Source organism: Arvicanthis niloticus, chromosome 8 (genome assembly GCF_011762505.2).
Source record: "Arvicanthis niloticus isolate mArvNil1 chromosome 8, mArvNil1.pat.X, whole genome shotgun sequence".
In the NCBI taxonomy this organism is placed as follows: Eukaryota; Metazoa; Chordata; class Mammalia; order Rodentia; family Muridae; genus Arvicanthis; species Arvicanthis niloticus.
The window spans coordinates 63361128-63388883 of record NC_047665.1 but is presented as its reverse complement, the minus strand read 5'-3'; the positions used below and the strand labels follow the sequence as shown (position 1 = coordinate 63388883).

Here is a 27756-nt window from a genome sequence, read left to right as displayed (position 1 = left end):
TATCCAGTCCCATGTGCAGTGTCTCATTTTGAATGTAGTCTCAGTTTCTGTGTATTATTTATTACACTTGAAGAATTTCAATATATGGGGAATCTGCAAGGAAAAAAGCAAATACTGTCTTTGAGAAAGGACTTTTTGCAATTTAAAAATACTGCCCTATTTATCGATAAGAATCTGTTTTACCTAAAAATGAGGCTAGATTTCCACACTTGTGTTGGGAGAACAAGAAGTGGGTACCAAGGATCAGGATCTGCAGAGAAGCTTTTCTTCTGCCTTCTGTCTCAGGGTTCCTCCAGTTTGAGAATGGCTGGGTGTGGTCCAGGAGGGAGCAGCAGCAAGGTTTAGTGGTTTCTTCTTAACCATTTCCTTCCCAGCATAGCCCTAAGGTTCTCTTTCTTTCTTTTCCCTTCCTTCCCTTCTAATCATCTCTTGTCTGTCTAGTTTCTGTTCTAGAACTTGTTTCCTCTGCCCCTCCATTGCTGCCGCAGAGCATTAACGCTAACAGCACAACCGAGGCTCCTGGCTGCCTGGCTGCTGTGTGACAGTAATGCATGCCCTGCATGTCATTCTTTGCCTTCTTTTCCCAAAGGAACAGTGGGACCAGCACAGATGGGCGGGATCCTGAAGCAGAGGGTGCTTCTGTGTACTTAACGTTCCCAAACCAGCAGAGCCCCTGTTGAAACCGCAGCCCACTGGTAATCTGCAGCAGTGCAGCTGCTTCATTTCAGTATACTCACAGATAGCCTTTAGCAGGCTTCCAGGAGGTGGCCAGTGTTTGAGGCCAAATACACAGTTGCCCTGTGTTCAGAGGTGGTGGAAGCTTCCTTATGTCGTGTGTCTCTTTGTTTCTGCTCTTCTAGAATCCCACCATCCCTATTCAGAAGCTACAGGACATCCAGAGAGCAATGGAACTGTTGTCTGCATGCCAAGGCCCAGCCAGGAACATTGATGAGGCCACAAAACGCAGATACCAGTTCTGGGACACACAGCCAGTGCCCAAATTGAGTAAGTTCATATGCATGTTTCTACAAGTCAGGGTGAAACGGCTTCTATCTTGTGTCACTCAAAATTAACACAAAAGCTAGTATCTGTCTTCTTAAAGTATATATACTAGGTGGGGACATTGGTTTTCAGTACCATTGATTGTAGCCTAATTGCTGTTTCTGTTACATTATCCAATTTTCCCATATTTGAAATGGATATTATATAATAATTTCCTATTAAATATTCCTGTATGTGTGTAATATATATCATATTGTATAGTAAAAAATATGATATATATATATATATAGATATAGATAGCATACATATACTGTACAGAAGAGAAATGGTTTTTTTCTCTTATTTGTCACTTCTGAGCTTCATGAAGTAGTTTTTTCCCCTAGATGTGGTATTTTTAAGATTCTTATATTTTCACTGGATACAAATGTCTGTTTTGCTTGCATGAATATATGTGAACCATATGTATGCTTGATGTCCACAGAAGCCAGAAGAAGTCAATAGATTCCTGAAACTGTAGTTAAAAATAATTTTGAGGGATGGCTTAAAAATAATTTGGAGAGATGGCTCAAGCTATTAAGAGTACTGGCCACTCTTCCAGAGATCCTGAGTTAAGTTTCCAGCAGCTACATGGTGGCTCCCAACCGTCCTATAATGTGATCTGAAGCCCCCTTGTGGCATGCAGGTATACATGCAGATACCTTTTTTATAAAGTTTTGAAGTACCATGTGGATGCTAAGATCCAAATTTGGGTCTTCTGTAGAGCAGTGAGTGCTCTTGACCACTGAGCCATTCTCTAGCACTCCCCCCACCTCCCACTACAGTAGTTTTTAGGGTTTTTTCATGCCTCAGGTATTCTAAAGGATTCAGACAAGAACCTTCCTATGATTGCTCACTAAATTGCATGCTTCTTATCAGGATTCTGAACACATTAGTGACGTATCAATCACATATCATATGGGAGTTAGGGTCCCCTGTGAAAGTAAAGTCTCTTGTGGGCTCTGTTTCTGTAAAGAATTATAACAAGGTCTTGTTCCTAGGACCAGGCCTGCTCCATCAAATCCCACTTAAGACTTCTCCCAATTAACTTGATATAGACATAATTATATTTCTTTCTCATTATTCATAGGTGATACAGTTGTCATGAAAGTGTTCAAATTACATGACAGTATGAACGACCTACTTTGACTTAGAACTTCTCTTACTTACATTTTGGTTATTTAGGTTCCAAATAGCATAGGAAGGTTCATTTGCCACCTAAACCTCTGAAGCAGCCCAGTAATATACAGATAATCCATTTCATCATTATAACTCAAGGAGTAGTATTTTTCTGAGCATTGAAGTATCAGTTGTATGCTTTCTAATCCTTTTCCACACATACCTACCTCACCAGCTTGAAAAGAGTTTGACTCTAAGTAGGGGAGGAAGGAAGAATGGAGGCCTGGGAGCATACCTCAGTGTAAAGCACTGGCTTAGAGCATGTGAAACCTGGATTCATCCCTTGCTCTACAGGGGAAAATATGCTTTTTGTCCTTCAACTTCTAGAAATGTATCTGCTAATGAATATTCTTTAGAATAAGTTTACAAAGTCTTTAGTGAGACTGAATTGAATATTAGCTGAAGGATCTAGATTTAATGATTTTGATGAATAGGTGTAGCTAAATATGGTTCACCAAGATGCTTTCTGCCCTCCAGAGAAGACCTGACCTGACCTGACCTCAGGGCTCCTTTGGGAAGGATTGCTTGGGGCTCACCCTGCTTTTCTCCTTGCCCTAATTCTTTGCAAGGTTCTTGGAATGCTGGAGCTCTTGATGCACCTCAGTTCAATCAGAGGCCACATCTGGTGGTAGAACCTTGGTGTTAGGGAAAGGGAGGCCTGACAGAGATGCACACGTATAAAAGCATCTCTAGTTTCATCCTGTATGAGGGCTTGCACAGTCTAGACCAAACACACTCAGCTGTTCCAAGTTGTCTGCATGGGTTCATCTTGTAAGCCAAGCGTTAAACAGACTTCATGGGGACACTGGTCAGAGAATGACCAGGAGTTGGGCCACGTGGACTTCCCTGACGATACAGGGATCTGAGGAGCTGATACAGGTTATGCACTTCTCATAGAAGGATTCTGTGACAGATGGACTAGACCCTAAGGGTCCTTACTCAGCAAATGGAAAATGCGAGACAGAGCATGGGGCACAGGTCAAGAAATGCTGGTGGGAAGTGGACAGAAGTAGAAGGGACATATTAGGTGGCCACACAGAGTACTTAGAGATCTTTCGTAGGAAAAAGCTTTAGTTGTTGAAAGATGCTGGGAGAAAATGACTAGTGAGCTGAAAAATTCCTGGGGAATGATAGATACCTTGGTGACCAGAGGACAGGGCTCAGGAAAAAAAGGACTGCCCTGAGCCATGGCAAACTCCTAAGGTCAAATGCTAGAATCCTGGCAATAAGAGTGTAGAGGGTATGAGGAGGTATAAGGCAGGGTAGAACCACAGAGAAACATCTGTATTTTATTCCAGTTACAAGACATTTAATGTAGAGAATGAATTGGAGAAGGGAAATTGAGGGCTGGGTCAATGGCTTAGTTTATAAAGTACTGACCTACTATAAACAAAGCCTTGGGTTTGATTCTCAGCACCTCATTAGTCAGATGTGGCACATGTCTGTAATCCTAGCACTCAAGAAGTAGAGACGGGAGGATCTGAAGTTGAAGATCATCGTGGGCTACTTAACAAGTTCAAGGCCAGCCTGGCATAAACAGGACACAGCTTCACCCCCCCTCTCCCCCCCCCAAAAGAGTAGGGAACTCAGAAGTTACTAAAGGTGGGCTATAATACAGACTACTGACCTAACAGTAAAGGTGCGCAGAAGTAATCAGTTTAGAAATCTGTTTTAAGTTTTGCTGCTGGGAGGGGTCAAGTATCATTATGGCTTCTGCAACTTCAATGTATGAAAATGTAATAAAAAAGAGAAAGGCCATTTCTAAGGCTGTTGTATCAAGCCTATATCACTTATAGTGGTGACAGTGTAGTGTAACCTAGGGCTGAGGCTGAGAAATCATTACCATTTTTATAATGTCATCAGGTGACATATAGTTCCTCCTTTGTTTTAACTGATAGCATTCCAAAGGAATCCACAATGATCGTTAATTATTACAATATATGATTATTAATAATGTTATCTTATTAATACCGTTATTATATAATAGAGTATGTGCTAATACAGCTGCTATTAATATTACTATTATTAATTGAATTATTCTGAGCCCAAGTGTCCTAAATCTGAAAGTATTTTTTTCACTTCTGTTTCTGACTATTTGGGATTAACAGGCTACTGTGAAATACAATATCCTCTCTTTTTCTCTATTTCTCTAGATGAAGTCATAACATCTCATGGTGCAATTGAACCAGACAAAGACAATATCCGCCAGGAACCGTATTCTTTGCCACAAGGTTTTATGTGGGATACTTTAGACTTGAGTAATGCCGAAGTGGTAAGATTTTATTCAGCATCTGCATTCAAACACATGTGTCTGAGGTGCAGAGCACCTTAAATAGGACATTTGCTTTGTCTTGTAGCTGAAGGAGTTGTACACATTGCTGAATGAGAATTACGTGGAAGACGATGACAATATGTTCCGCTTTGACTATTCACCTGAGTTTCTCTTGTGGTATGCCTGGCTGGTCATGGGCCATTGATGGATTCTTGAGTCAGGAGGTCTTGTTTTATTCCTATGATCTTAGATACTAACTGGTGTGTTTCTCTTCTCTACCTCAGGGCTCTGCGTCCCCCAGGATGGCGTCTGCAGTGGCACTGTGGAGTCCGAGTGTCTTCAAATAAAAAGTTAGTAGGTTTCATAAGTGCCATCCCAGCAAATATCCGAATTTATGATAGGTATGTATTAAAGCCTGTGCATGTTTGTTTGTCTTCCAAATTATAATTAAACCAGGCTTTTAACAATTACACAGTCCAGAGCTAGGTGACAGAGCTTAGTACAAAGTGCACGCTATGCAAGCATGAAGACCTGAGTTTGGATCCCCAGCACTCCTCTCCAAAGCCAGGTGCTATGCTCCACACTTATAATCCTGGAGCTAGAGGAGCACAGACAGGATACGGGATGCCCAAATTACCCAAATCAGCAAGCTCCAGGTTCAGTGTTCCATCCTGTCTCAAAGAAAAGCAAGCTGTTGAGGAAGACACTAGATATTGACCTTCGGTGTTGCCAGCTTGTGGTAGAATTCTGACTCAGGAAACCAGAGGGCAGGAGATGTAGCTCAATTGTAGGTGCCTGCCTAGCATGTTTGAGGCTTTGGGCTTCTAGTGCCAAAGTAAGCCAGTGAATGATAAATAGCTCAGTATGGCTGCTGGTAGTAAGACTGCTCGGGAGAGTTGTTTAGGAGTGCTTTGTCCATTGGTGCTGTAAACTTAAAAACTCTTTAACAGTTGGGGAAGAGATGAGAGAGTAGTGCAGTCTGTCTTTCCTTTCATTATGCTACTGTACCTTACTCTACTTTCCTGCCCATTCTCTCCCTGTCTTTTTTTCTTACTTTTCTTTCACTTTTTGTCTCTCAATCTCGTACATGTACACACATGTATGTATGTATTATGTATAGAATAAACAAAGCCATCAATAAGTATTTCTTTAAAAATTGTAATTTTAGAGGAAATTATAAACTCTCTCCAGATGATAAGTATGTTACAGTTGGCTTTGGATTGCCATCCCTGAAAGTCAGATGTCCAGCTGTGAAAGCCAGAGGTCTTATAGCTAATGTCTGTTTACCGTAGTGGGCTGCCTGGCTGACTGATATGAACATGTGCTCCTAGAACATTCTGATTTAAATAAAATACATGCATACCCAAAGTCAGGACTGAGCTTTGAAGCCCTGGGAGGCTTATGGTAGCTTGGAAGAGTGTCAGCTCTCCCTAATCACCACCCTTCTCAGGTCTTGGGGAATCTGTGTTCCATTCTGCACAATACCTTACCATTTCTATAGTAGGCTCTGGGGGCCTGGGCGGGGGCATGTATTTAGTTGTAGTTTTTTTCCCCCTGCATTTATATATCTTGCAGGAAAAATACAGGAACTTTCTGAGGCATATCTGATCCAACACCTAAAATTAGACCATCTAAAATAGACCAAAGTTTAAATTCTGATTGAGATCTTGGCGGCCAAGTCTCCCTGGCCTAGAGTTGATCATTTTGGCAATGGATATAGAAAATGGTCTCAATTTGTGAGGTGCCTACATAGTGCATTCGTTTTCTTGACTATTATGTTACAGAATGCCTTTCATGGTCTTGTCTTTGGAACTTTATGGGAGCCGTGCCTTGTTTTTTTTAAGTGTGGTCTGACTGTCCCATCTGTTTTCCAGTGAGAAGAGGATGGTCGAAATCAACTTTCTTTGTGTCCATAAGAAACTGAGATCAAAACGGGTAGCCCCAGTGTTGATTCGAGAAATAACCAGAAGAGTGAATCTGGAAGGCATCTTTCAGGCTGTGTATACTGCAGGAGTGGTTCTTCCTAAGCCTGTGGCCACATGCAGGTAATAGCATCACAGACATCAGGTGTGGGGGCCTTAGTACCATCTTGCTAGAACATCATTCTCTGATATAATCTACAGGAATTTGGGCTTGCTGGGGATAATAGTTTGTTGGTAGCTGAAAAGGAGACAAAAGTAGAACCATTGAGTCCAATATTCAGTATATCATGCAGCCCTTTTAGGTATTAAAAGGAAACTTTACCCAGTAATGCTGGGTAAATTTGTATTTCTAATTCTTTGAACAATAAGCACCATCTCTGCGTGGAGAAATCTATCAAAGTGCAGTCTTGAATGTGTTTACTGTTTTCTGTCAGCACCTAACGTCAGTTTTCTGCTGCTGTGCAGCTGGTCTAAACTGGTGTGGGAACCTTATACTATCTGTCAGTTCAGAAGTGCAGATGTGCCTGCTGGCTAAGAAGGCTTGAACTGGTTTATATGATGTCATAACTAGCCAGGCTCTCAGAGTTATCCAGAGGGAATATAGTCAGACTGTTCCTCGACTAACCTGCTTTTAAGATGTCAAAAAATTATCTCCCTCCACAATTTCTTTTGATCCAAGTAGGGCTAACCTTGGAATAAATATAGTACAAAACTATAAAATTGCTAAAACTTACTAAGTTTTTACATTAGTAAGTAAACAGGAAAATGAACATCACAGGTATATTTCAGTACAAATAATGTATTATATATCAAAACTAGAGTCAAATCCAGGGACTTCTTCAGAGTTAGTTGTCAACAGTATCTCCTATAACATATACTGTTTTATTTTTTGCAGGAATATTTTCATGATCTTAAAATTACCGGTTCACCTCACACAAAATCATGAGGCTCATTAAGAATTTCCATACCTCTTTTATTAAATAAAATGCAAAATATTAAAAATGCAATATTCTTTAGGGGAAGAGATAAAAGCCCATAAAGCAAGTCAATTTTATGAGTCAGTTTTGTTTTGTTGTTTAATCTTCAAACAAATTAATGCATAGGAAGGGGGCCAGAGCCCATCACTGTGCCTGGTACAACATCAGTATTACGTAGATGCTTCTGGAACAGCTAAGACAAAAGTGAAACCTTGGTTGTCTTCCAGGTATTGGCACCGATCCCTAAACCCCAGGAAACTGGTGGAGGTGAAGTTTTCTCACCTGAGTAGAAACATGACCTTACAGAGAACAATGAAGCTTTACAGACTTCCGGATGTAAGTAAGGGGGCGTTTCTGAGTCAGCAACCACTGAAGCTTTTGATACAGAAGAGCAGTACAAACCTCAGACCGAAGCTGTGCTTGTGTGCTTGTGGGAGAGGAGGCTGCTGCAACAGGAGTGGACACTGTGGGACCCGAGAGCTAGGAAAGTGGGGATTTCAACGTCTGTCTCTTAAGTTCATGGGTTCAGAGTTGTATGTGATTAACTGCAAGTCAAGGGAATTTTGCATTTTTGAGCATTGCTTCTTAAATAATGAGGAAGAAAAGTCCAAGCTGCCCCTGACATCTTAACACCATAGAACTTGTGGTTTGGATTTAAAGAGAAGGCATGGGAAGTGGAAATAATGTTATATTCCATTGTTACCTCTTTTTTTTTTCCTAGTTTAGTTAAAAAATTTACTCTTTAAACATATTCTTCTTGTGTAGCTTATAGTGGCTTAGAACTGACTGTGTAGCCTAGACTGGCCTCAAAAACTCAAAGTATACATGCCTTAGTGTCCCAGAGGATGTGATTATAGGCAAGTGCACCAGTCTTGGAGGTTGTCTTGTGTTTTGTTTGTGTGATGTATGTAGTGTGTGTTCATATTCATACATGTATGGGTGCCCACAGGGTAAATCTGCATGTGAAGTCAGTGACTGATGTCACCGTCCTTCTCTGTCACTCTTCATCTTATTGATTGAGTTGGGGTCTTTTTCGTTGAATCTGGATTCAGTTAGTCTAGCCAGCAAGCTTGCCCTAGGGTTCCTATCTCTACCTTCTGAAAGCTGGGATTATAGTTGGGCCACCAGACCTATGTGGGTGCTGGGGATCTAGACCAGTCCTCAGGTCTGAGGTCTGTGCAGCCAGTGCTAGAGCCGCTAAGCCACTGCCCTTCCCCTTTATCTTTGTAAACTACTGTGCTCACAATGGGGAGGACTGTCTTAGTTTTAAAATTTTAAGTATAGTTAAACGATATATTTTGTTTCTCTTGGTGATTTTCACAACCGAGCAGCTTCAAACAGTATGTTTAGGCCAGTCATAGTGGCACATTCCTATGATGCTAACACTCACAAAACTGAAGTAGGAGAACAGAGAGTTCAAGGCCCGCCTGAGCTACATAAAAATATCCTGTTTGTGAATGGAGAGATGGCTCAGCAGTTAATGCACTGGTTCCCCCATGGTAGCTCATGCCATCTGTAACTACAGTCCCAGGGAACTTGACACCTTCTTCTGGCCCTTGTGAACTATACATGGAGTGCACAAAAGTACATGCAGGCAAAATACACTAATTAATTAATTTACTAATTAATTCATTTTACTTAATTTAAAAGTATATATTCTGTCTCAGCAAAACACCATGCACTTTTATTTTCATGTGGGTTCTAAGGGGCAGGCAATACAAAACTGACTCTTCTGCCTCTAGCCATCTTGGTGTCCGTCATCCAGTGCCAGATTTTTTTTTAAAAAATGACTGGGAAAGAGCCACTAGTAGGCTCAGAAGGTTGTTACAAGGATTGGCTTGCCTTCTGGCTGGTTTCCTGAGAACCTTTGCTTGTGAGGTTTGACAGCTCACTTATCAAAGTCAGTAAGAACAGTCTATAGAAGGGCTGTGTCAGATGAAACTCATAACTGCAGCCAAGTCCTAGAAGAGACCTCCAGTCACTAATACTGATCAGTTAGCAGCAAATACCAGGTCCCCCTGTACCCAGTAGGAACAGGTCCCATCAGGCATGATTGCTAGAAGGTAGACTGTCCAGACACTTTAAGCTATGGATGAGATCTTTGGTTTGATGTTTTGCTGTATGTGAATTGAAATTAAAGCTTTAGCTATACCTAATTTTTTTCACTGGGCAGGAGTGCTGTTCCATTCGAGTCTCTCTTGTCTCCATGTATTAAGTGCAAAGCAGCCCAGGTCATTTACTAGGGAAACGCTCGTGTGCATGGAGGTTGCCTTAAATCAAACAGAATAAGCAGTTCTAGCACCTGTCCCAAGTTTAATTGAGATAGTTAAAATATAAGCTGCTAAAGTACTTTGGACTAACTTGGCTTTTATATTTTTTGTACAAAAATAAATCCTGTAGATAACAAAGTTTGGTAAATTGAACCAGTAGCTGGGCTTATGTTCTAAAAGCAGATTTTGGCCTGTGCCTTTTGTTGGCAGGGTTCCTTCTGAAGCAGCAGTTATTCTTCAAAGTACTGAGTTTTTTGCTGATTAAGATTAAGTTTATAATATACTTTTACATATACAGTTCAATTTAATCTCACAGCTTCAGAAGTTAGTACTTATTCTTGTCAAACATATGAAAAACTAAGGTTTAGGAAGGTTTGACACATAGTCCTGGCCATACAACCAGAAAGGCCAAGACCTGTGATGTCCTGTTCCTGACTGCTCCTACACACCCCTGTGGGGTACCATGGTCAGGCCTAGAAGATGTCTATCTTAGTTAGGTTTCTATCTCTGTGAGCAGACACCATGACTAAAGCAACTCTTATAAAGGACAACATTTAATTGGGGCTGGCTTACAGGTTCAGAGATTCAGTCCATTATCACCAAGGCGATAATTATTATCATTATCAACATGGCAGCATCCAGGCAAGCATGGTGCAGGAGGAGCTGAGAGCTTATCTTGTTCTGAAGGCAAACAGCTTTTTGTGGTCACTATTCTTCAAGATTCAGATCAAAAGCCTATGTCCTTCATTTCTGGACTCATTCCAGATTAAAAGTCCAAATGAAAGCAATAACCAGGTAACAATAATGCTTAGATAGAGCTATTTCTTGTTCAATGGCAAACACATAAGAATAACTTAGGTGGGTGAGATCTTGTCACTACTCCCTCAATGTGTTCATCTCCTCTAACAGGATTCAGCTTCCCATTGCACTCCTGTTGTCCTTTTATTACTTGAACCACACATTTTGGTTTTTTTTTTTTTCTTTCTTTCTAAGCTTGCTACGCCTCATCAACATGTTCTTGAGACTAAACCACAACACAGTCTAAACTGGATTTTTTTTTTTTTTTTTTTTTTTTGAGACCTCTTTTGTCAATGGAATTAATTTGACTCTCTCTACTTAAACCTCAGGCAGTCTTTGGACAAGGGCAAAAAATAGCCACATTCCTCACAAAAATATCACAAGCACAGTCTCTTGGCCACATACTAAAATTCTCCTCTGAAACCTCTAGAGCCAGGCTTCCACAGTTCAAGTCAATCTCAGCAACAAAGTCTTCCATATTCTTACTAGGATAGTGCAGTAAACCCCACTTAAAGCATTCCACTGCTTTCCAAATCCAAAGTCCCAAATCCACATTCTTCCAGACAAAAGCACCATCGGGCCTATTACAGCAATACCCCAGTCCCTGATACCAACTTCTGTCTTAGTTTGGGTTTTATTACTGTGAGCAGCTACCATGACCAAGGCAATTCTTACAAAGGAAAACATTTAATTGAGGCTGGTTTACAGCTTCTGAAGTTAAGCCATTATTGTCATGGCAGGAAGCATGGCAGCTTCTAGGCAACCATGGCACTGGAGGATCTGAGAATTCTGCATCTTGTTCTGAAGGCAAACAGAAGACTAGCAAGCAGCTAGGAGGAGGATCTCAAAGCCCACCCCCACAGTGACACACTTTCTCCAATAAGGCCATACCTTCTAAAAATGCCACTCCCTGGAACAAGCACATTCAAACGGCCACAGTGTCCTACTGTGCAGTCATTACTATACAACTGAGAATAGAAAACAGCTATCAAGATCCAGGCAGATCTCTTTGGCATGTTCTAGGTGTCTTTCTTCTTTTTCAAGTATAAGAAAGAGGAATGAAGAGTAGTCTAGTTTAAAGAAAGGTCTTAATTCACTTCAACTTTTGAGTCATAGTTCATTTTTGGGAAAATCAGGGCTAGAACTTGAAGTTGGGAATGTTGAAACAAGAATCGTGGATGAACTGTGCTTACTGACTCATTTTCTGCCTCATGCTCAGTTAGCTTTCTTATTATAGCGCAGGCCACCCTACTTAGGGATGGTGCTGCCCATAGTAGGCTGCTCCTTCTCACATCAGTCATTAATCAAGATAAGCCTCACAGTGAGAACAAAAAATGTCATCTGGCCAATTCCTTGGTTGAGGTTTCCTCTTACAGGTTACTCTGAGTTGTGTCATGTTGATTATATAAATTAATTCACATAGTAGTTGGTTGGAAAAAGAGAGACGAGAGCAAAAGAGATAAAAGTATGGATAATGGAAAATGGAAAGATTTTAAGAGCAGTTACCCTGGCACCTCTTGATTAAAGATAGTTGGTACAGCTGCTAGCAGTCAAAGTGCTTAAGATTATTTTTGTGCCACTTAGCATAAAAAGAGCCTTCTGGGTTAAAATGTTTGTTCCATGGCTCTGTCTTTTTTTTTTTTTTTTTTTTTGGCCATCTTTACTATTTTTTTTTTCTTTTTATTTACAGTTCTTTTTTGTGTGTCTTAGGCACAGACTCCTGAATTGGGATGCTAACATTTATTAGGCTAACATTGTGCTAGGGAGTAAACATTTATAGTCTCATGCACTAGACTGAGCTGTCAAAAGATGGCAGGCTATAATCACCCTGTCACAGAGTTGACATGGAAACACAAGCTTGGCATATGGAGTCTGCTTTGTAGGAGCTGAGCTGGCCTGACACTCACCAGGGCTACTATTCCCCCAAGACTAGGCTTCCCCAAGAAGTACATCTTTCTATGTCTCCTTACTCTTCAGTATGCTTGTTTATTTGACATTAAATGTTTCCAAGCAAAGCTGGAGGGAGGGGGCTTAAAAGTAAAGGAATTTGAGTTAGATAAAAAGCTGGATTAATCAGCCAGCATGTCTGAGCTTTGTGCTGTTAAAAGGAATACTCTTGCTAGGACACATGAAAGTATGTGGCATAGTTTTTGTCTAATAACACTTTATGATCTTAGTGTTTAGAAACTCTCTTCATAATCATAACCATAACTAGTGCTTCCAGCTCTGCTCTGGAATCCCTGCACTCTGAGTTAGCTCATGCTGTGTGGTTTGACAGATAATACTTGCTGTTCAGTGGAGCTCTTAAGTTTAACTTATACATTTACACAAACTTGTGGTTACATGCATTGAGATTACTAGTGGAGGCTGGGAAAGTATCCTAAATCAGAAACAGAATTTACTTAGGGAATGTAACATGTTCCCATTAACCAGGAAAGTTTCTTGGCTTTATGTTGAACCCCCAGAAAACATGAGTATTTTATTCAGTTCTGTAAAAGCATCCTATTTTTACTTCAGTTTAGGTATTCCCACTTATTCTTGAAGTTATATTCTTGACAGTTATAATTGTTTCAGCTATAAAGCTTCATAGCTGAAAGTAATCTTGTCTTTTGTGCCACTGCTGTTCGCGAATTCTACACTGACTACATAACCCAGCCCAAGAGGAAGTAGTTTTTCTGTGACTTGGGTATACAGACATATTTTAGATGGTTTTGGTCTTTAACTACCATTCAGAAATGTATTTTTATTTTACTTGTTTCCAGGTGGGACTGGACATTTTGTTTTGCAAAATACTAGAATTTGATCCAGGGTCTTGTGCACACTAGCAGGTACTTTACCACTGAGCTACATCCTCAGTGAGAGTGGATGTTTCTAATCTTTTGAGAACCATGAAAAGATGAGTAAAAATGTGAGCTGCATATTCAGTGTCAGGGATTTAGTTCTCCAACTTTAGATAATTGAATGGTATTTTAGTTGAGGTTCTGCATCTTTATAAAGACTACATACCCCATCCTTGAATAGCTTGTTGTGAATCCTTATCTGAGAGCTCCTGGGCCTGTTAGTGTAAAGCATTCATTGCCAGCTTTCCTATCATGGACCACACTAATTAGCAATCAGTCAATACTGTTGGTCACAGAACCCTGGAAATCCCCGGGTAATAGTTGATCACAGGTGCCACTGGGGGGGGGGGGGGGGGGAATGGTCTTCTTTCTTGGACATCTATGTAGGGTCTTTCAGAAATTATAATCTGATTTTAGGAGTTTTGTTGTTTGTTTGTTTTTTAATTTATTTAGTTGTCTTTGTGTGCATGCACATGCATGGTGCATGCATGGAGGTCAGAGGACATCTTTGTAGAGTTGGTTATAGATGCACATTACAGCATCTGACCTTTATAAAACTGTGGGCTCTGAGGATCAAGTCCAGGTTGTCAGGCTCTCATGACAAGTGCTTTTGTTTGCTTTTCCTAGACACTAGGGATTTTTAATTTAGAAATATTTACAAGTAATTGAGAACAAAAAAGTATATTAGCAATATTTACACTACTTCTAAAATTATCCAGTATTTCTCCAAGGGGAAAAAGCATAAAATCTGATGATATTTTTCATATTTGTTAAATTCTTGGCATATAAATCAGCTCATAATGTTCCATTTGATTTGTTTGGATAAGAAGGTGGGACACATTGCTTAGTAACATTGTCTTGGTAGGAGTGCATATCACACATTTGCCCAGTGCGTGAGTGTAGATGAGTTCCTTGGCCCTGTGGGTACTGGGGGTGGACCTCAAGTGCTCAGAGTTGGCAGTGGGCTTCTCTACTCCTGGAACCATTTCACCAGCCCTCATCATCTTACTTTTTATTCTGAGAGTCAGTTTCAGTAAGTTGCCCAGACTGCCCTTGAACTCACTGTGTATCCCAGTAAGACCTTGACCTTGCAGTTAGTTCCCATGCCTTATCCTCTCTACTAGCTGGGATTCTGTAGGCCCAGCTGCAGAGCCAGCTTCAGGCTTCAGTGGATCATGCTTCTAACTGACTAAAGCAAGTCTAGAGCCAAGCGTCTAGTTCTGACAAGTTTCCTTAGGCAGGGCTGCGGGCCACACTTTGAGCACAAAGTGATTTCATTTACTCTTCTTCTATTTAACTTCTGGCTTTGCTTTGTTTTCCTTCTAACAAGGTTACAAAGACTTCAGGTCTGAGACCGATGGAACCAAAAGATATCAAAGCAGTCCGAGAACTAATCAACATCTACTTGAAGCAGTTTCATCTAGCTCCAGTCATGGATGACGAGGAAGTGGCCCACTGGTTCCTCCCCAGGGAGCACATCATCGACACTTACGTAGTGGAGGTAAAGAGATGAGCTGATAAGCTAGTCCTGAGAACAGGTTAAAATGTCTTTGAGGAGGGTCATAGTGTGCCCATAGCTTTCCTCCATGGCTCTCTGCCTCTGCTGCGTACAGGCCTGGACTAGTTATTAATGGGAAGCTAGGCTGCTTTGTTGTTGTCCATTGTGAGTTTGCTCTTCTCATTATGAAAAGCTAATAATCGGTCACCCTAGACAGCTGTGTTCCAGAGTTTAATACTTTCACGTATGTATAACTGGCTGGACATGAACTGCCATTAGATCCAGATGACAAGCCACAGACTTGGTCCCTCAACTCTTGTTCAAGGAGGGAAGGAAAAGGAGCTATCTAGATACTCTGACCAATGCTTACTTAGATGGATTTTACATGGGTTTTTTTTGTTTTTTGTTTTTTGTTTTTTTTTTTTTCAGCTTTGTTTTACAAATTGTTGAATTGGTTATTCAGATGTTGTCTCACTTGGAAGCTCAGTGGGTTGAAGTAAGGTTGGACCAAGAAAGTGGTATTGACCTTGGCAAGCAATTGAATACAGAGAATGTCAGTTCGAAGTGATTCTGGGAATTTGCTTGCATTACTTGTGCACAGAACTGTTACTTAGCACTGTCAAGTATTGTTGGCCATATGATCACAGGACCAACGGTTAGGGCAATTATGGAGAGACTGACCCATGTTAAGGATGACTCACAAGGCATTTCTAATAACAAGTGAGCAGACAAGTCTCCAAGTTTGTACTTGTCAACCTCTTTGTACACCAATCTTTGCGCACCTGTGTGTCTCCAGAACCTTGTAAGTTGTCCACTCTAAAGAGTTACTCAGAGCCCCAGAGGGCGTCACTCTGATAGGCGAGATCAGTAGCTATTTACAGTGCTCAGAACGTAATAAGATCTTGGCATTTGTCCCCATGTTATAACAAAAGTAAATCCATTGCATGTTACCTAAAGAACATCCCATATCTGAAAACGAATTTTCCTCCTAAAAATTAGTGAATGAAGAATTTCACATTTTTTAAAACCCTTGGTCCTATCCTTAGTTTTGCTTTCAGTTAGTTGTGACATACTGCCTTGATTGAAGTATATGAAGAAGATACTGCCTATGAAATATTGAAGATTTGAAAATGGGTGCATAATTTAACCCTATTTTGGATAATTGCTGTTTTTTTCCCTTTTGAGATAGGGTCTCAATATGTAGGCCAGGGTATATTTCAGGCCTGCTATGCCGCTCAGATTAGCTTCTAGAGTCTTTTTATTTTTACCTTACATGTATGGGTGTTCTACCTGTATGTATATCTGTGCATTACATGCATGTCAGGCTAGAAGAGGGCATCAGATCCCCTGGAACTATAGACAGTTGAGAATGTCCATGTGCGTGCTAGGAGTCTAACCTGGGTCATCTCTCTAGCCTCTGGCTTTAAACCTGATGATCCTCCTTCCTGAGCTTCCTGAGAGTTGGATTACTAATGTACACCACCACACACAATTTATTTCAGATTAATTATGAATTCAGAAATTTTCTGTTGAACTAAAACTCATCATTGGCAAACAAATTTTGTCTGTTTTTTTTTGTTGTTGTTGTTTTGTTTTTTTTTTCTTGTTGTTTTTTCTGAAATAACTAGCTCTCATTATTCACTTCTAAGAAAATGTGCCAGACACCAAGACTGGATGGCCGTGTTCTTTGGAATTGTGTTCTGTTCACCATTCGGTAGTTAGCTCCATATATAGCCCTGATTCCTCCAGACAGCAGCCCATATAGATGCTTCAGTGTGTGTGGAAAAGGCAGCCTGGTCCTCAGCATGGATGGCTGCAGATCTACTTCTGTCACTGTCCTTCAGCATGGTACATTGACTCCTCAGTCAGCCTGGAGAAACTTCCCATTTAGGACCAGCTTTGGAAGAGCGTGCAGTCCCCTAGCACTTCAGCTAAACTTCCAACTGTCTGTTCCTTAGTCTTGACCCAGCATGAAGGGCTCAAACTGGGTTACAGAGAGGGTAGCCTCAGTTGTTTGGACAGAAAGTTGGGTATAAGTCAGAGGTCAGCCTCAGCTGATCAAATACTTGTTCAAGAAGACATTTACTACTGTTGCCTCCTTCTGTCCACCAGAGTCCAAGTGGGAAGCTGACTGACTTCCTGAGCTTCTACACGCTCCCCTCCACGGTTATGCACCACCCTGCTCACAAGAGCCTCAAGGCTGCCTATTCCTTCTACAACATTCACACAGAGACACCCCTGCTGGACCTCATGAACGATGCACTCATTATAGCCAAGTTGGTGAGTGCTGCATTGCTTTTTGGACTACTTGGGTTTCCTTAAGCAAACCAACTTACAGAAAGGTCCCCTGCAAGAGCAGTGCAGCTCTTAACCATGGGCCTTCTCTCCAGCTCCCTCCCCAGCTGCCTTTATAATACAGTCTTCTAAGATGGTACTTAGTCTGAGGCTTTACATTGTAGGTACTTAGCCTTCTTATAAGTGCCTATTTAAATTACTGTAGAGGAACTGAATGTTAACAGGAATATATACTACAAAGAACACATTAAGACCTTGGTATAATAAACTTTTAAACTTTTTATATTGGCAGAAAGGATTTGATGTGTTCAATGCACTAGATTTGATGGAAAATAAGACCTTCTTGGAAAAACTCAAGTTTGGTGTAGGAGATGGCAACTTACAGTATTATTTGTACAACTGGAGGTGTCCAGGGACAGACTCTGAAAAGGTGAGTGAGCCTGATGCATCAGTCCTATACCAGCCTCCTTCAGGATAAAGGGACTTTATCTGTTTCTACTGTTTTTAATTTGTGTGTGTGTGTGTGTGTGTGTGTGTGTGTGTGTGTGTGTGTGTGTGTGTGTGTGTGTGTATGGGGGTGGGGGGAGGTGTGGGTCAAAGGGAGAGAGGAGAAAGAAGACAATTCCGTACCCACACCCCCCTTAGGATGAAGGGGGCTTTTTATTTATTTTTATTACATGTGTTGGGGGGGGGGATGGATACATATATGCCTCAGCATATATGGAGATCAGAGGACAGCTTTGAAGAAGTCCTCTTCTTCTCCCAGGGCTCTGGGGACTGAACTCAGGTCATCAGTCTTGTGTGATAGGTGCCTTTGCCCTCTTAGCCAGCTTGGAAGTTCAAGGGGACCTTTTTTTTTTTTTTAATTATTTATTTTTATTTTATGTACATTGGTGTTTTGCCTACCTGTGTGAGGGAGTTGGAGCCACTGGAACTGGAGCTACAGACAGTTGTGAGCTGCCATGTGGGGGCTGGGAATTGAATCTCAGTCCTCTGGAAGAGCAGCCAGTGCTCTTACCTGCTGAGTCATCTCTCCAGCCCTCAAAGGGACTTTGTAAAACCCTGATCGATATACTGCCCAGTATTATAGTTTCATTTCCTCTTGCATTTGGTCTTACTGTCCCATTTTTCTTTCTTTAGGTTGGACTTGTTCTACAGTAGATGGATATGTTATTTCTAGAAGGCTGACATTCTCATTTGTTAATATTCTATTTAGTGATGCCTGGAACTGTCATTCCAAAGAAGAATAAAAGCACAAGTTGAGTGAAACTGAAGTAGTTGCTAACAATCAGTACAGATGACCAGTTGTACACATTTCTAGTTAGGGTGTTGGGAGCCAGTCTCCGCTGTTGACTAACATGTGGGAGGGATTAAAGGTGGCTACAGAGCTCTCATGGCAAAGAGAGGATGTTTTCTTTCCACTCTAGAAGTGGGCCTGTCTCTGTGACCCAAACAGAAGTGGCAGCATCATGTTAAGAAAAATTTTGCTGTTAGGAGAGTCACTGCTGCTTTTCTGTTTATAAAATGGTGATATACTTGTAAAACAGAACAAGGATCCATATGTGTATCACCTTACATGATGCTACTGGGAATGTTTATAGAATTGACATGTGGTAGATACTTAAGGAGCAATATGAAAATGTACCAGTGACTTAGCACATTTATTATCCCATAAGCATAGTAGCCAAATCAGGACATAGACAGGTTTGTCTTTTGCTCTTCAGCAGGCCAGTGAATCGTTTCAAAAGCAAAGTTTGGGGCAATTGTTCAATGTGCTCACTAGAGGGTACACAGCTGACTGATCAGACCTTGGGGCTGCTGTGCAATCTTATTTCTCAGCAATGGCAAGGATGTTTGAGGGGAAGGAAGTCAAAGCTCTAAGGTCAGATTAAATGCCCAGAGGAGTGTAGGAGTGCTGTCAGCACACAGATGGTCTGAATGTTTTTATTATGCAAAATTGCACATGTTCCTTTATGCTGACTTTAATTTATCATGAAAATTGTCATGCTAATGGAAAATGTCTTACTTGTAAATAAGTATTCATAATTTTGTTACGGATGTTGTTTTTACCTAGAATTTGAAAACCAAGTTTCACAGTGTACATATATGTGTATATGCTGCCACTAATCCAAGGGAAAATAAAATACTAAACAAGGCCATTGTATAGACGGGGCCTTTGAGTCAGATGCACAAAGTAGATACTTCTTCCTGCCTTTACTACAGTGCCTCCGCTCCAGTCCAGACAACATGGCATTTCCTTCCCTACTAGAAAGGAGTCACTAAATGTGACCTGTAGGCTGTCTCACCTGTTGGCTGTTCTCTACAGCTCACAAACTGAGAATGGCCTTTTTTTTTTTTCCTTAATGTTTGGGGGAAATAGTCCAAAGAATGATGTTTTGTAGCATGCAAATCTTATGAAATCCAAACATTTTATCAGAATACAGACACATCTTCATTACATCCTACCTATGGTTGTCTCATGCTACAAAGGGAAATCAAGTAGTTGTGACAGACTGGACTGTATGTATTGCCTGCAAAGTTAAAATGTTTGCTTTCTGGCCTCCTGTGGACAGGTCCTAAATAGGCCATAAATTGTGCCATCCCTAATAACACCACTAGAGGGGGCACCTGGGCCCCACAAGTGGTGCAGAAATGGGACCAGTGCTGTTCCCAGACACATGATAGATTTCTTCTCACTTTATACCATGCCCAACCATGTCGAATTTTAACAGAAAATGAAACTACCTATTGATTGCAGCACTGTGTAGAAAGCCAAGCAGTAGGTGAGTGAGTTAGTCAATCTGGATTTACAGCTCTTTGGCAATTATTGCACTCATTTTTATGTCTTATTCAAATTGAGTTTTCAGGTAAGAATTTTGTCATGGGCTTATTTATTACTTACCTCATGAGGAAGCTGTCAAACCATTCCTTTGGAGATTTGTTTACTGCACATTGCAGTTGTTATAGAACTATCACTTTAAGTACACTAATCGTTAACAGTGGTGTCTTCATAATTTAAGCACATGAGCAGTTAGTATTTTAGAGAATCAGTAACCAGAGCAACTGCTTGGATATAAAATAGCTATAAAAACTAAGTGTAAAAGCAACAGTCTCGAGTTATACACTGCCCTATACTCTATATCCAAATTGTGCTGTAAGGTTTCTTCCATTCAGAAACAGGACATTTGTCACCAAGTAGAACAAAGTGGCACAGCCCTTAAGTTCATCCAAAACTTGGGATGAAAATGTTTTGCTATCACACACACCTCCTAAATTCCAGAATGATTTCCAGACAGAGTGGATTTGTAGAGCACGGACAACTCCACTCCCAGCTGAAAAGACCCATCACTGTATTGTGTGTCCTCTTGCCACATGTCAGCTAGGTTACTGCTGTAGTAAGCTTTGGCTTAGGTTTTGTTTGCAGTTTGTAGTCTTGTTTGCTTTGACTTTTGTTTTTGGTGCTGGGGATCAAGCCAGGGATTGTATGTGCTGGTAAGCACATATTCTGCCAGAGAGCTATGCCCCTAATGTACTCTTGAATAGATGTTATATATTACATGGAAACTAATGATGTGCAGGGAGGGAATTCTTATTGAAACAACCTTATCAGGCTTTTTTTTCTATCAACCAAGCCTTTCTCCCAAGCCTGCGTCAATGCTTACCTACAAGGAAGGCCAAATTACCACAAAGTTAAAATGACATGCCGCTTCTGAAGACAGTGTACTGCTTAGCATTTAGTGTCTCTCCTTGCAGCTGAGGGCCTTCTTCAGTTGTTTCACCCACCTTGCTAGACCGTGTCTGTGGGCCATTTTCCACATTTCATAGAGAAATGTTGTAGGAAACTGATGTTCTTGCAAGCAAGCATTGTACCAGCCTTTAAAGCAGTGAATTTATATGCGCATGGACATTAGTCTTAATAAACTTTGGTTTTGTTAATCACTGTCTTGAGTGTTTTCTGTACTTCATGGTTTTAAGTTTCAGCATATCTGCCCTACCCAAAGAGAAAAATAGCGCCATGCCAGATCCTAAGAATACATGTAAACACACTTGATTTTATTTGTTTCGGTGCTTATTTAGACCATAGCCTTACATGAAGTGACAAGTCATACAAAACTACTTTGAAATGCATTTTTTACTTTTGGGTGGTTTTCTTATTTTACTAGGGTTGGGAATGAGTTTCTTTATTTTAAGGGGTTGTAGTATTGCTGCTTGTCCACCTTCAGCAAGCTTCCTCTTACTGAGTTTTGTAAGATCATCAAATGAAGTGTCCAAAATCTCTTTGTCCTGGCTTTCCAAAGGTTCAGTCTCTAAACTGTCTATGGGATCCTGGGTTCTATCTGGAAGCCATGGCACATTTAAGCTAGGCACCTTGGGAATGATGGCTCCTACTTCATCAGCAAAGTCCATGGTGTTCTTTCTGAAGCCCAAAGCTAGCACACATTTTAAGCCAATAACGGGAGCAATTCTCTCGCTGAGCTGAGGTACCTGACAGGCAGGAACAGATCTGCTTAAGCTCAGCTGAATCAAGTGTGAGGTGATGATAGCAGGCTTGACTGACTGACACACTAGAACCAGGAGCAGTTCATTCCTCTCCAGAGCTCTGGTGACTTCATTAACACCAATGACCAGCTGTTTTCTGACATGCACAGGTGTCCACCCTGACACCACATCCCCATCAGGCTCTTTTGGATCCGCACTGATCTCAACCTCTTGCCCGCATCTTTGCTTTTTTATAAGAGCTGCTTTTTTCCTTTTCTTCTTATCTTCAATTTTCTGAAGTCCAATCGATTTAAACTTGTCTTCAAGTGTCTGTAATATAAAGTGTATGTCTTCTCTCTCCAAGGTGCTCCAGGAAATAACATAAGGGTTGTTCAGTGATGTCTTTACAACCAGAGGTCTAGTCTTCCGAATAGATCCCCTCTTTGGTGCCTGAGGGGCTGCAGCCATCTTGAAAACCCTTTGAAAAGAAGCAAAATGATGAAATTCTTATATTAGCAATGCATGTTTTGAGAATATTTTGGTTATATTCTCCTGTCTTTTGTGTTTTTTTTTTTTTTTTTTTTTTTTTTTTTTTTTTTTTTTTTGATATGCTACAGCAAGTCTAACTATATAGGCCAAACTAGGTAATCATTCATATAACTTCTGTGGCAAGATAAAGTAATTTTTAAAAATTTATTTATTTTATACATATGAGTAATTTTTAGCTGTCTTCAGACACACCAGAAGAGGGCATCAGATCCCAGTACAGATGGTTGTGAGCCACCATGTGGTTGCTGGCAACTGAACTCAGGACCTCTGAAAGAGCAGCCAGTGCTCTCAACTTCTGAGCCATCTCTCCAGCCCCCAAGATGAAGTAATTTTAATTCCCCCTATTTTTTTCATGATAATACAACAGGTAACTTGAGAGTGACTGGTGTTAATCTTACAGGTATGTTAGCATCTTCCAAACTCTTAATTGGACTTGCAGTCGTTTAAGAATGTTAAAAACATTTATTAGGCTTGGGGTCATATCCCAGCACATGTGGTCAGAGGACAGCTCTATCAAAGTAGGTTTTCTCCGTGTAAGTCCCAGGGGGTTGAATTCAGGTCACAGCTTGGGGGTATAAATGCCTTCACCCTCTGAAACATCTTGTCAGCCCCTCTTCATTCATTTACAAGCACATGTAGTGAGCTACTGCAGTAGGCACACGGTGTTCCAGACACAGCTGCTGGTGGGCTCCAAAGTCCCTGCGTCTGCCCACACAGCTTACCTTCGGTAGTCTCTGACGTTCATAATGAACCAGGTCAGATTTTAAGAATCAAAATAATAACAATCTAGGTCCACGGGTAAAACTTTGTAAGGCTCCCTCGTGATCCCCAAGTTCCTAAAACATTTGAAACATGCAGACATACTTTGCCTCTCACATGATTATAAGATGACTGCTTTGGTGGACAATTTCATGAAAAATAAGAAAAATTTGTGACGAAATTCAGAGATTAATCCATTAGGGAGAAATAAACGGGCTGTGCTTCCAAAAGCAAATTCAAAACAAAAACCTGGTTTATTTGTTCTTCCTAGTGGCTATATCATACTAGCCTTATGGACAAGTTAGGATGCTGTCAACTGTTCTCTTGTCAGGCATTCATTCATGCAGATTCTGCGTATCCTTCCCAAAGGCAACTGTACTTGCTCCTCTCAGCTGTCTCCTTCCTAGAGTTCATCTTAGAGCTATAAAGACCCAGTTGACAAAATAAGTCCCCTCTGCTTAAGGCTCCTCTAATTCAGGGCACTTTCTCCACATACCTAGTTCCTAACACACTTATAGAGTTCCCTGGCATGGATTAGGAAGCAGACTCACTGTACAACTCATAGCTAGTTTTTCTGAAGACTTCCTTTAATCATGGCTCCATCTTAGAAACAACCTGTGGCTTTTAAGAATAGTCAGATGGCTGACTCACCCTAGTGCTTACCGAGCTGGAATTTCTGGGATTACAGCTGCACCACAGGTGCTGGTAAAATGCTGCCCAACATCTGGAGGTGTTGGCATGGGATAGGTGGCATTTCCAAACTGGACAGCCTTTGGAAATGGTGTTGCAGACTCACTCCCAGTAAGAGCTGCAATCTTGATTCTGTCAGTGCTGCCCACTGCTACAGACATTAGATATTAATAACTGCTTCCTTCCCCACAATGCACTGCACTATTCCAGTCGATCCCTCATTAGCTGCATGCTTCCCACAAGCTCAGAGATTCAAGAACAGGTTATCCAAATCTATCGAGGTGACTGCCAGCAGCTGGCATCTAGCTATAGGTAAAATGACCAGTGAGCAAGACAAATGGTCCCACCACAGCTCTTGCCAAAGTGCAAGTCAGTTACTGTATCTGCCTAGCCCGGCAGTGTAAGACACTCACAATTAGATGCTCTGCAACCAAGAGACTGCAAGATTGGGATGCACTTCACTGATAACTCAAGAACCTGGAAGGGGAGATGAAAAAAAAGCCAAGTCTACATAAAGTGACCACCATGCAATACGAATTTTAAAAATGCTTACTAGTACAGAGCTTGCACACGTGCCTTGCCAACTATGTCTACAAGCTGCTACTGCCTACAGGATCAACTGCAGACTCAAAATGTTTACCTTTTAACACCACTATCACGCATTTCACCCACCACGTATATTACAGATTCTGGCCATTAAATGAGGCCTTTGGTTTTTCATGTCCTTATTCAATGTACAGTGTGCCTGGTGTAGCACTCACATACCACGTGGGGTTTTTTTCTCCTATCAAATTATTATGAATTATCCTTGATGCAGGCCCTTAGGCATTGAGCAAAGCAAAAAGCTTCTGCGAGTAATAAAAACGGCTCACTCTAAAGCCAGAGCAGTGAACAACCGCTCTCTAAAGAATTCCTTCCTTGCTGGGCAGTGGTGGCGCACGCCTTTAATCCCCGTACTTCCTTGGAGGCAGAGGCAGGCGGATTTCTGAGTTCGAGACCAGCCTGGTCTACAGAGTGAGTTCCAGGACAGCCAGGGCTATAAAAAGAAACCCTGTCTCGAAAAATCCAAAAAAAAAAAAAAAACAACAACAACAACAAAAATTCCTTCCAAAGGAAGCGGGCAGCGAGGAGCGAGGTATCCCCGAAGACTATTAAAGGAAGTTCGGACAGAGATGCTACAGTTGGAGAGACCCTGGAAAGGCTGTCAGCAGCAGAGAAGCTCCCGTGGTCTCGGGGGATGACGTCCCACGTCTCACCACGCGACGGAAGGAAAGCCTCCGACTGTGAGACCAACCGGAAAGACCCTCAGGGAGTCGGGGCACCGGATGACCCCCGCCCCGCGGTGATCCGGGTGCTCACGGGCTGGGACTCGGACCACAGGCACACACGCGCCCACCTGTGCAGAAGCGACCCGCGGAGACCACGTGACGGATCGATTTCCTACAGCAACTCGGTCACCACCAGGGACCACGGCGCCGGCTCCACGCGCACCCACACTGCGCGTGCGCAGAACACGAGCTCCGCCTACCTGTCTGTCCGCCTTACGTCACTCCAGTAAGGGACGTCAGCTGTAGTTTGGCGACACAGAACTGTCTTTCAGTAAAATCCCTAAGCCGGAGACGGAGCTCTAGAGCAGCACTGCGCAGGCGTATTACCTGTCTCGCGAGAGTCTGTGGTTGCTGCAGTAACCAGACTCTCGCTTCTGACAGGTTGTCTAAAGATGATGAACCAAGCAGTTCCTGGAGCCTGGTTCCGAGAGAGGATTCTCTCTCCTTTTGGCTCTCCGTTTTTATCCCAGTTGCTTCTGCCTTGGAACTCTGGCCCGCTCTCTTTTCGTTCTAGGGACGCAAAGCTCCAGCCCTTAGAGCCATCCATCCCCCTGCATACGTCCCCGCGCCAAGAAAATCAAATAAGTAGGGTTTATAGGGTTGTATGTAATTACAATTTATGTGGAGAATCTTGAGCCCTCTAAAAGGAAAATAAGGGCTGCTTTCAGATCCACAGCAGTACTCCGGAATATTCTGGCAATATCTGTTGTGTCTCCTGCAGTAATAAAGACCAAAAAAAGTTATGAAACAAATCACTGGAAAGTTACAAACAACTGTAAAACAATGAAATAACGTGCTAAAGATTAAAGATTCTATTGGCTACACTTGACAGGATTTTTTTGTTGTTTCTTGGTCCTTTCTGTCCTTCTCTTCTGACTTTGGGAGGATTCAGGTCCTTTATCGTCCTCTTTTTCTTCATTGCTCATTTTAGACTAACATTTAGGGTCTAGCTTCTCCATTTTCATTACTACCCAAAACAAAAACTGTTGCTTTTCGTCAAAGATTGTTGTAGTTTTTACAGGGAAAGTGTGCTGTGGTATTTTATCACAAGTAGATTAAAGAAGAATGAAGTCAGGACTAGTTTTGAGTGTGCCAGCAGTTTTTTGTTTTATAAAACGTTCCTTACAAAGCAGGTTCCATGACCCGCAGTCATGGAGCACTAAAGACAAACCGGGATGGTAGAATTGAAATGCTAAAAGTTCACATAAAATCCTGGCACAGGGGAGACTGAGGCAGGAGGCTGTAAACTGGGGCTACAGGGTCAGAACTTACACACCACACACACACACACACACACACACACACACACACACACACACACACACACACACCAGGGAAAAAAAGCAGAAAGAGGGGGTGAGAAAAAGAAGTAAAGAAGGAATGGCTATGAGTGATGTTCCACCAAAGTTCCAGACTTAAAGTTTACCCATGATCTGAAGTTCCACTAGATCGTCTTTTCACCTCTTAACCTTACAAGCTTCTGCAGCCGGACCGCTATGTTGAAACCCTAACCTTACCAGTAACTAGTGTCCCTGTGCTCAGGCAAGGGAATTAGCCTTCTATGAAATGATAAAAATAGCGCCTATTCTGAGGCTTGGAAGAGCGTTCTGTGTAAGATGCCTACCGCGGTGCCTGCCACATGGTAAGTGTCTGACAAACGGAACCGCGATGACCCAGTGACAGCCGTGGCAGAATCAAGTTAATAAAAATTACACATATCCTCTACTATTTTGGTCCTTGTTTTCTATTTGAAAACTTAGCAGGGCTGGAGAGATGGCTCAGTGGTTAAGAGCATTGACTGTTCTTTCAGAGGTCCTGAGTTCAATTCCCAGCAACCGCATGGTGGTTCACAACCATCTGTAATTGGATCTGATACTCTCTTCTGGTATGTCTGAAGTGTACTCATATACATAAAATAAATAAAGAAATCTTAAAAAAGAAAATTTAGCAATATTTCCACAAGAATTTTTCCCAAAAGAATAGATCTCAAGGGTAATTCCTTCACATTTGTGCAGCACAAACTTTACAACAAAAAAAAAATTTAAGGTTTTTTTTTTTGATCCTTTGTGAAGGTGCAATCACCTCCATACACTTTTGTTCAGAGAAGTCTACTAACGCATTTCACATAGATGTGTGCTAAAACCCAGTAATACTTATTGAGTTTATGTTCATATTTTTTTCTACAAACATATGCTTCCCATATTCCCTTAATTGCTATGCATTTGGTAGTCTATGTATGCACCAAATGGTCAATTTATTTTTCAACGATAGCTGTTATTTTACATTGTAAATAACTGTTATGTTTATAAATATACAGTTTACGAATATACCATCTGTGAAAATAGTTAGATTTATGAATGTTTTAATAACTTAGAAGGTTTATAAAAGTGCTCTTTTTGTATTAACTCTTGAACTGCTAGATTTAAAGGCTATAACAATATAGCATTAGCCTAAGAGTCTGGGTCAGAAATCGTAGCATTAGAACTGACAATAAAGTCTGTCAATAAAAATGTGCAAGAATTGAATGAACACTACGTTCTTCTTGTCTTGCATGGAATTCTGAGCTTTTGCTCAGCATTGTATGTTATTGTGGTTTTGTGGAATCTACAAAGATACTGTTAATAACAATGATTTTTATTTTATTAGTGTATAGTAATTGTCCAAAATACACAGTTCGTTATGACTTTTCCTGCATGACAACAATCAGTCCAACATTTAAAAGTCAGTTAACTGGGAATGGACTTCAGTGACAAGCTGCCAAATAAAAGCACACTTCAAATTTGTGCTGTTGGGGGGAATGGTCATTTGTGCCGTTGGCAGCAATATGAAAGGGAGGTGTCTTGAACACTCGGGCCATCCCCA

General features: G+C 41.3%; 2 protein-coding genes across 7 annotated transcripts in view; one reads left to right on the top strand and one right to left on the bottom strand.

Annotated features, from left to right (window-relative positions):
• The window catches only part of Nmt2 (N-myristoyltransferase 2), a 44759-nt gene extending 23734 nt beyond the window's left edge, over positions 1-21025 (top strand). For all 3 annotated transcript variants that reach the window (XM_034510274.2, XM_034510276.2, XM_034510275.2), the window contains 10 exons: positions 861-1005; positions 4371-4489; positions 4575-4666; positions 4774-4890; positions 6364-6534; positions 7616-7724; positions 14627-14797; positions 16907-17074; positions 17382-17519; positions 18230-21025. In XM_034510274.2, coding sequence (XP_034366165.1) covers positions 861-1005; positions 4371-4489; positions 4575-4666; positions 4774-4890; positions 6364-6534; positions 7616-7724; positions 14627-14797; positions 16907-17074; positions 17382-17519; positions 18230-18250 — 1251 coding nt within the window. In that variant the 3' untranslated portion in view covers positions 18251-21025. The remainder of the gene's footprint in view (positions 1-860; positions 1006-4370; positions 4490-4574; positions 4667-4773; positions 4891-6363; positions 6535-7615; positions 7725-14626; positions 14798-16906; positions 17075-17381; positions 17520-18229) is intronic.
• A 96-nt stretch (positions 21026-21121) lies between these two features.
• Rpp38 (ribonuclease P/MRP subunit p38) lies at positions 21122-25147 on the bottom strand. 4 transcript variants are annotated; one of them, XM_034510365.2, is made up of 3 exons: positions 24963-25144; positions 23980-24043; positions 21122-22046 (listed from the first exon to the last, which is right to left on the bottom strand). In XM_034510365.2, exon 3 carries the CDS (start codon positions 22034-22036, stop codon positions 21203-21205), a length of 834 nt encoding a protein of 277 aa, XP_034366256.1. In that variant the 5' UTR covers positions 22037-22046; positions 23980-24043; positions 24963-25144; the 3' UTR covers positions 21122-21202. The 4 variants fall into 4 exon arrangements, with proteins under 4 accessions (XP_034366256.1, XP_076795605.1, XP_034366257.1 ...); XM_076939490.1 differs by lacking the exon at positions 24963-25144 and adding an exon at positions 24823-24945; XM_034510366.2 differs by lacking the exon at positions 23980-24043 and having other exon boundaries at positions 24963-25147.
• Positions 25148-27756: the final 2609 nt, after the last annotated feature.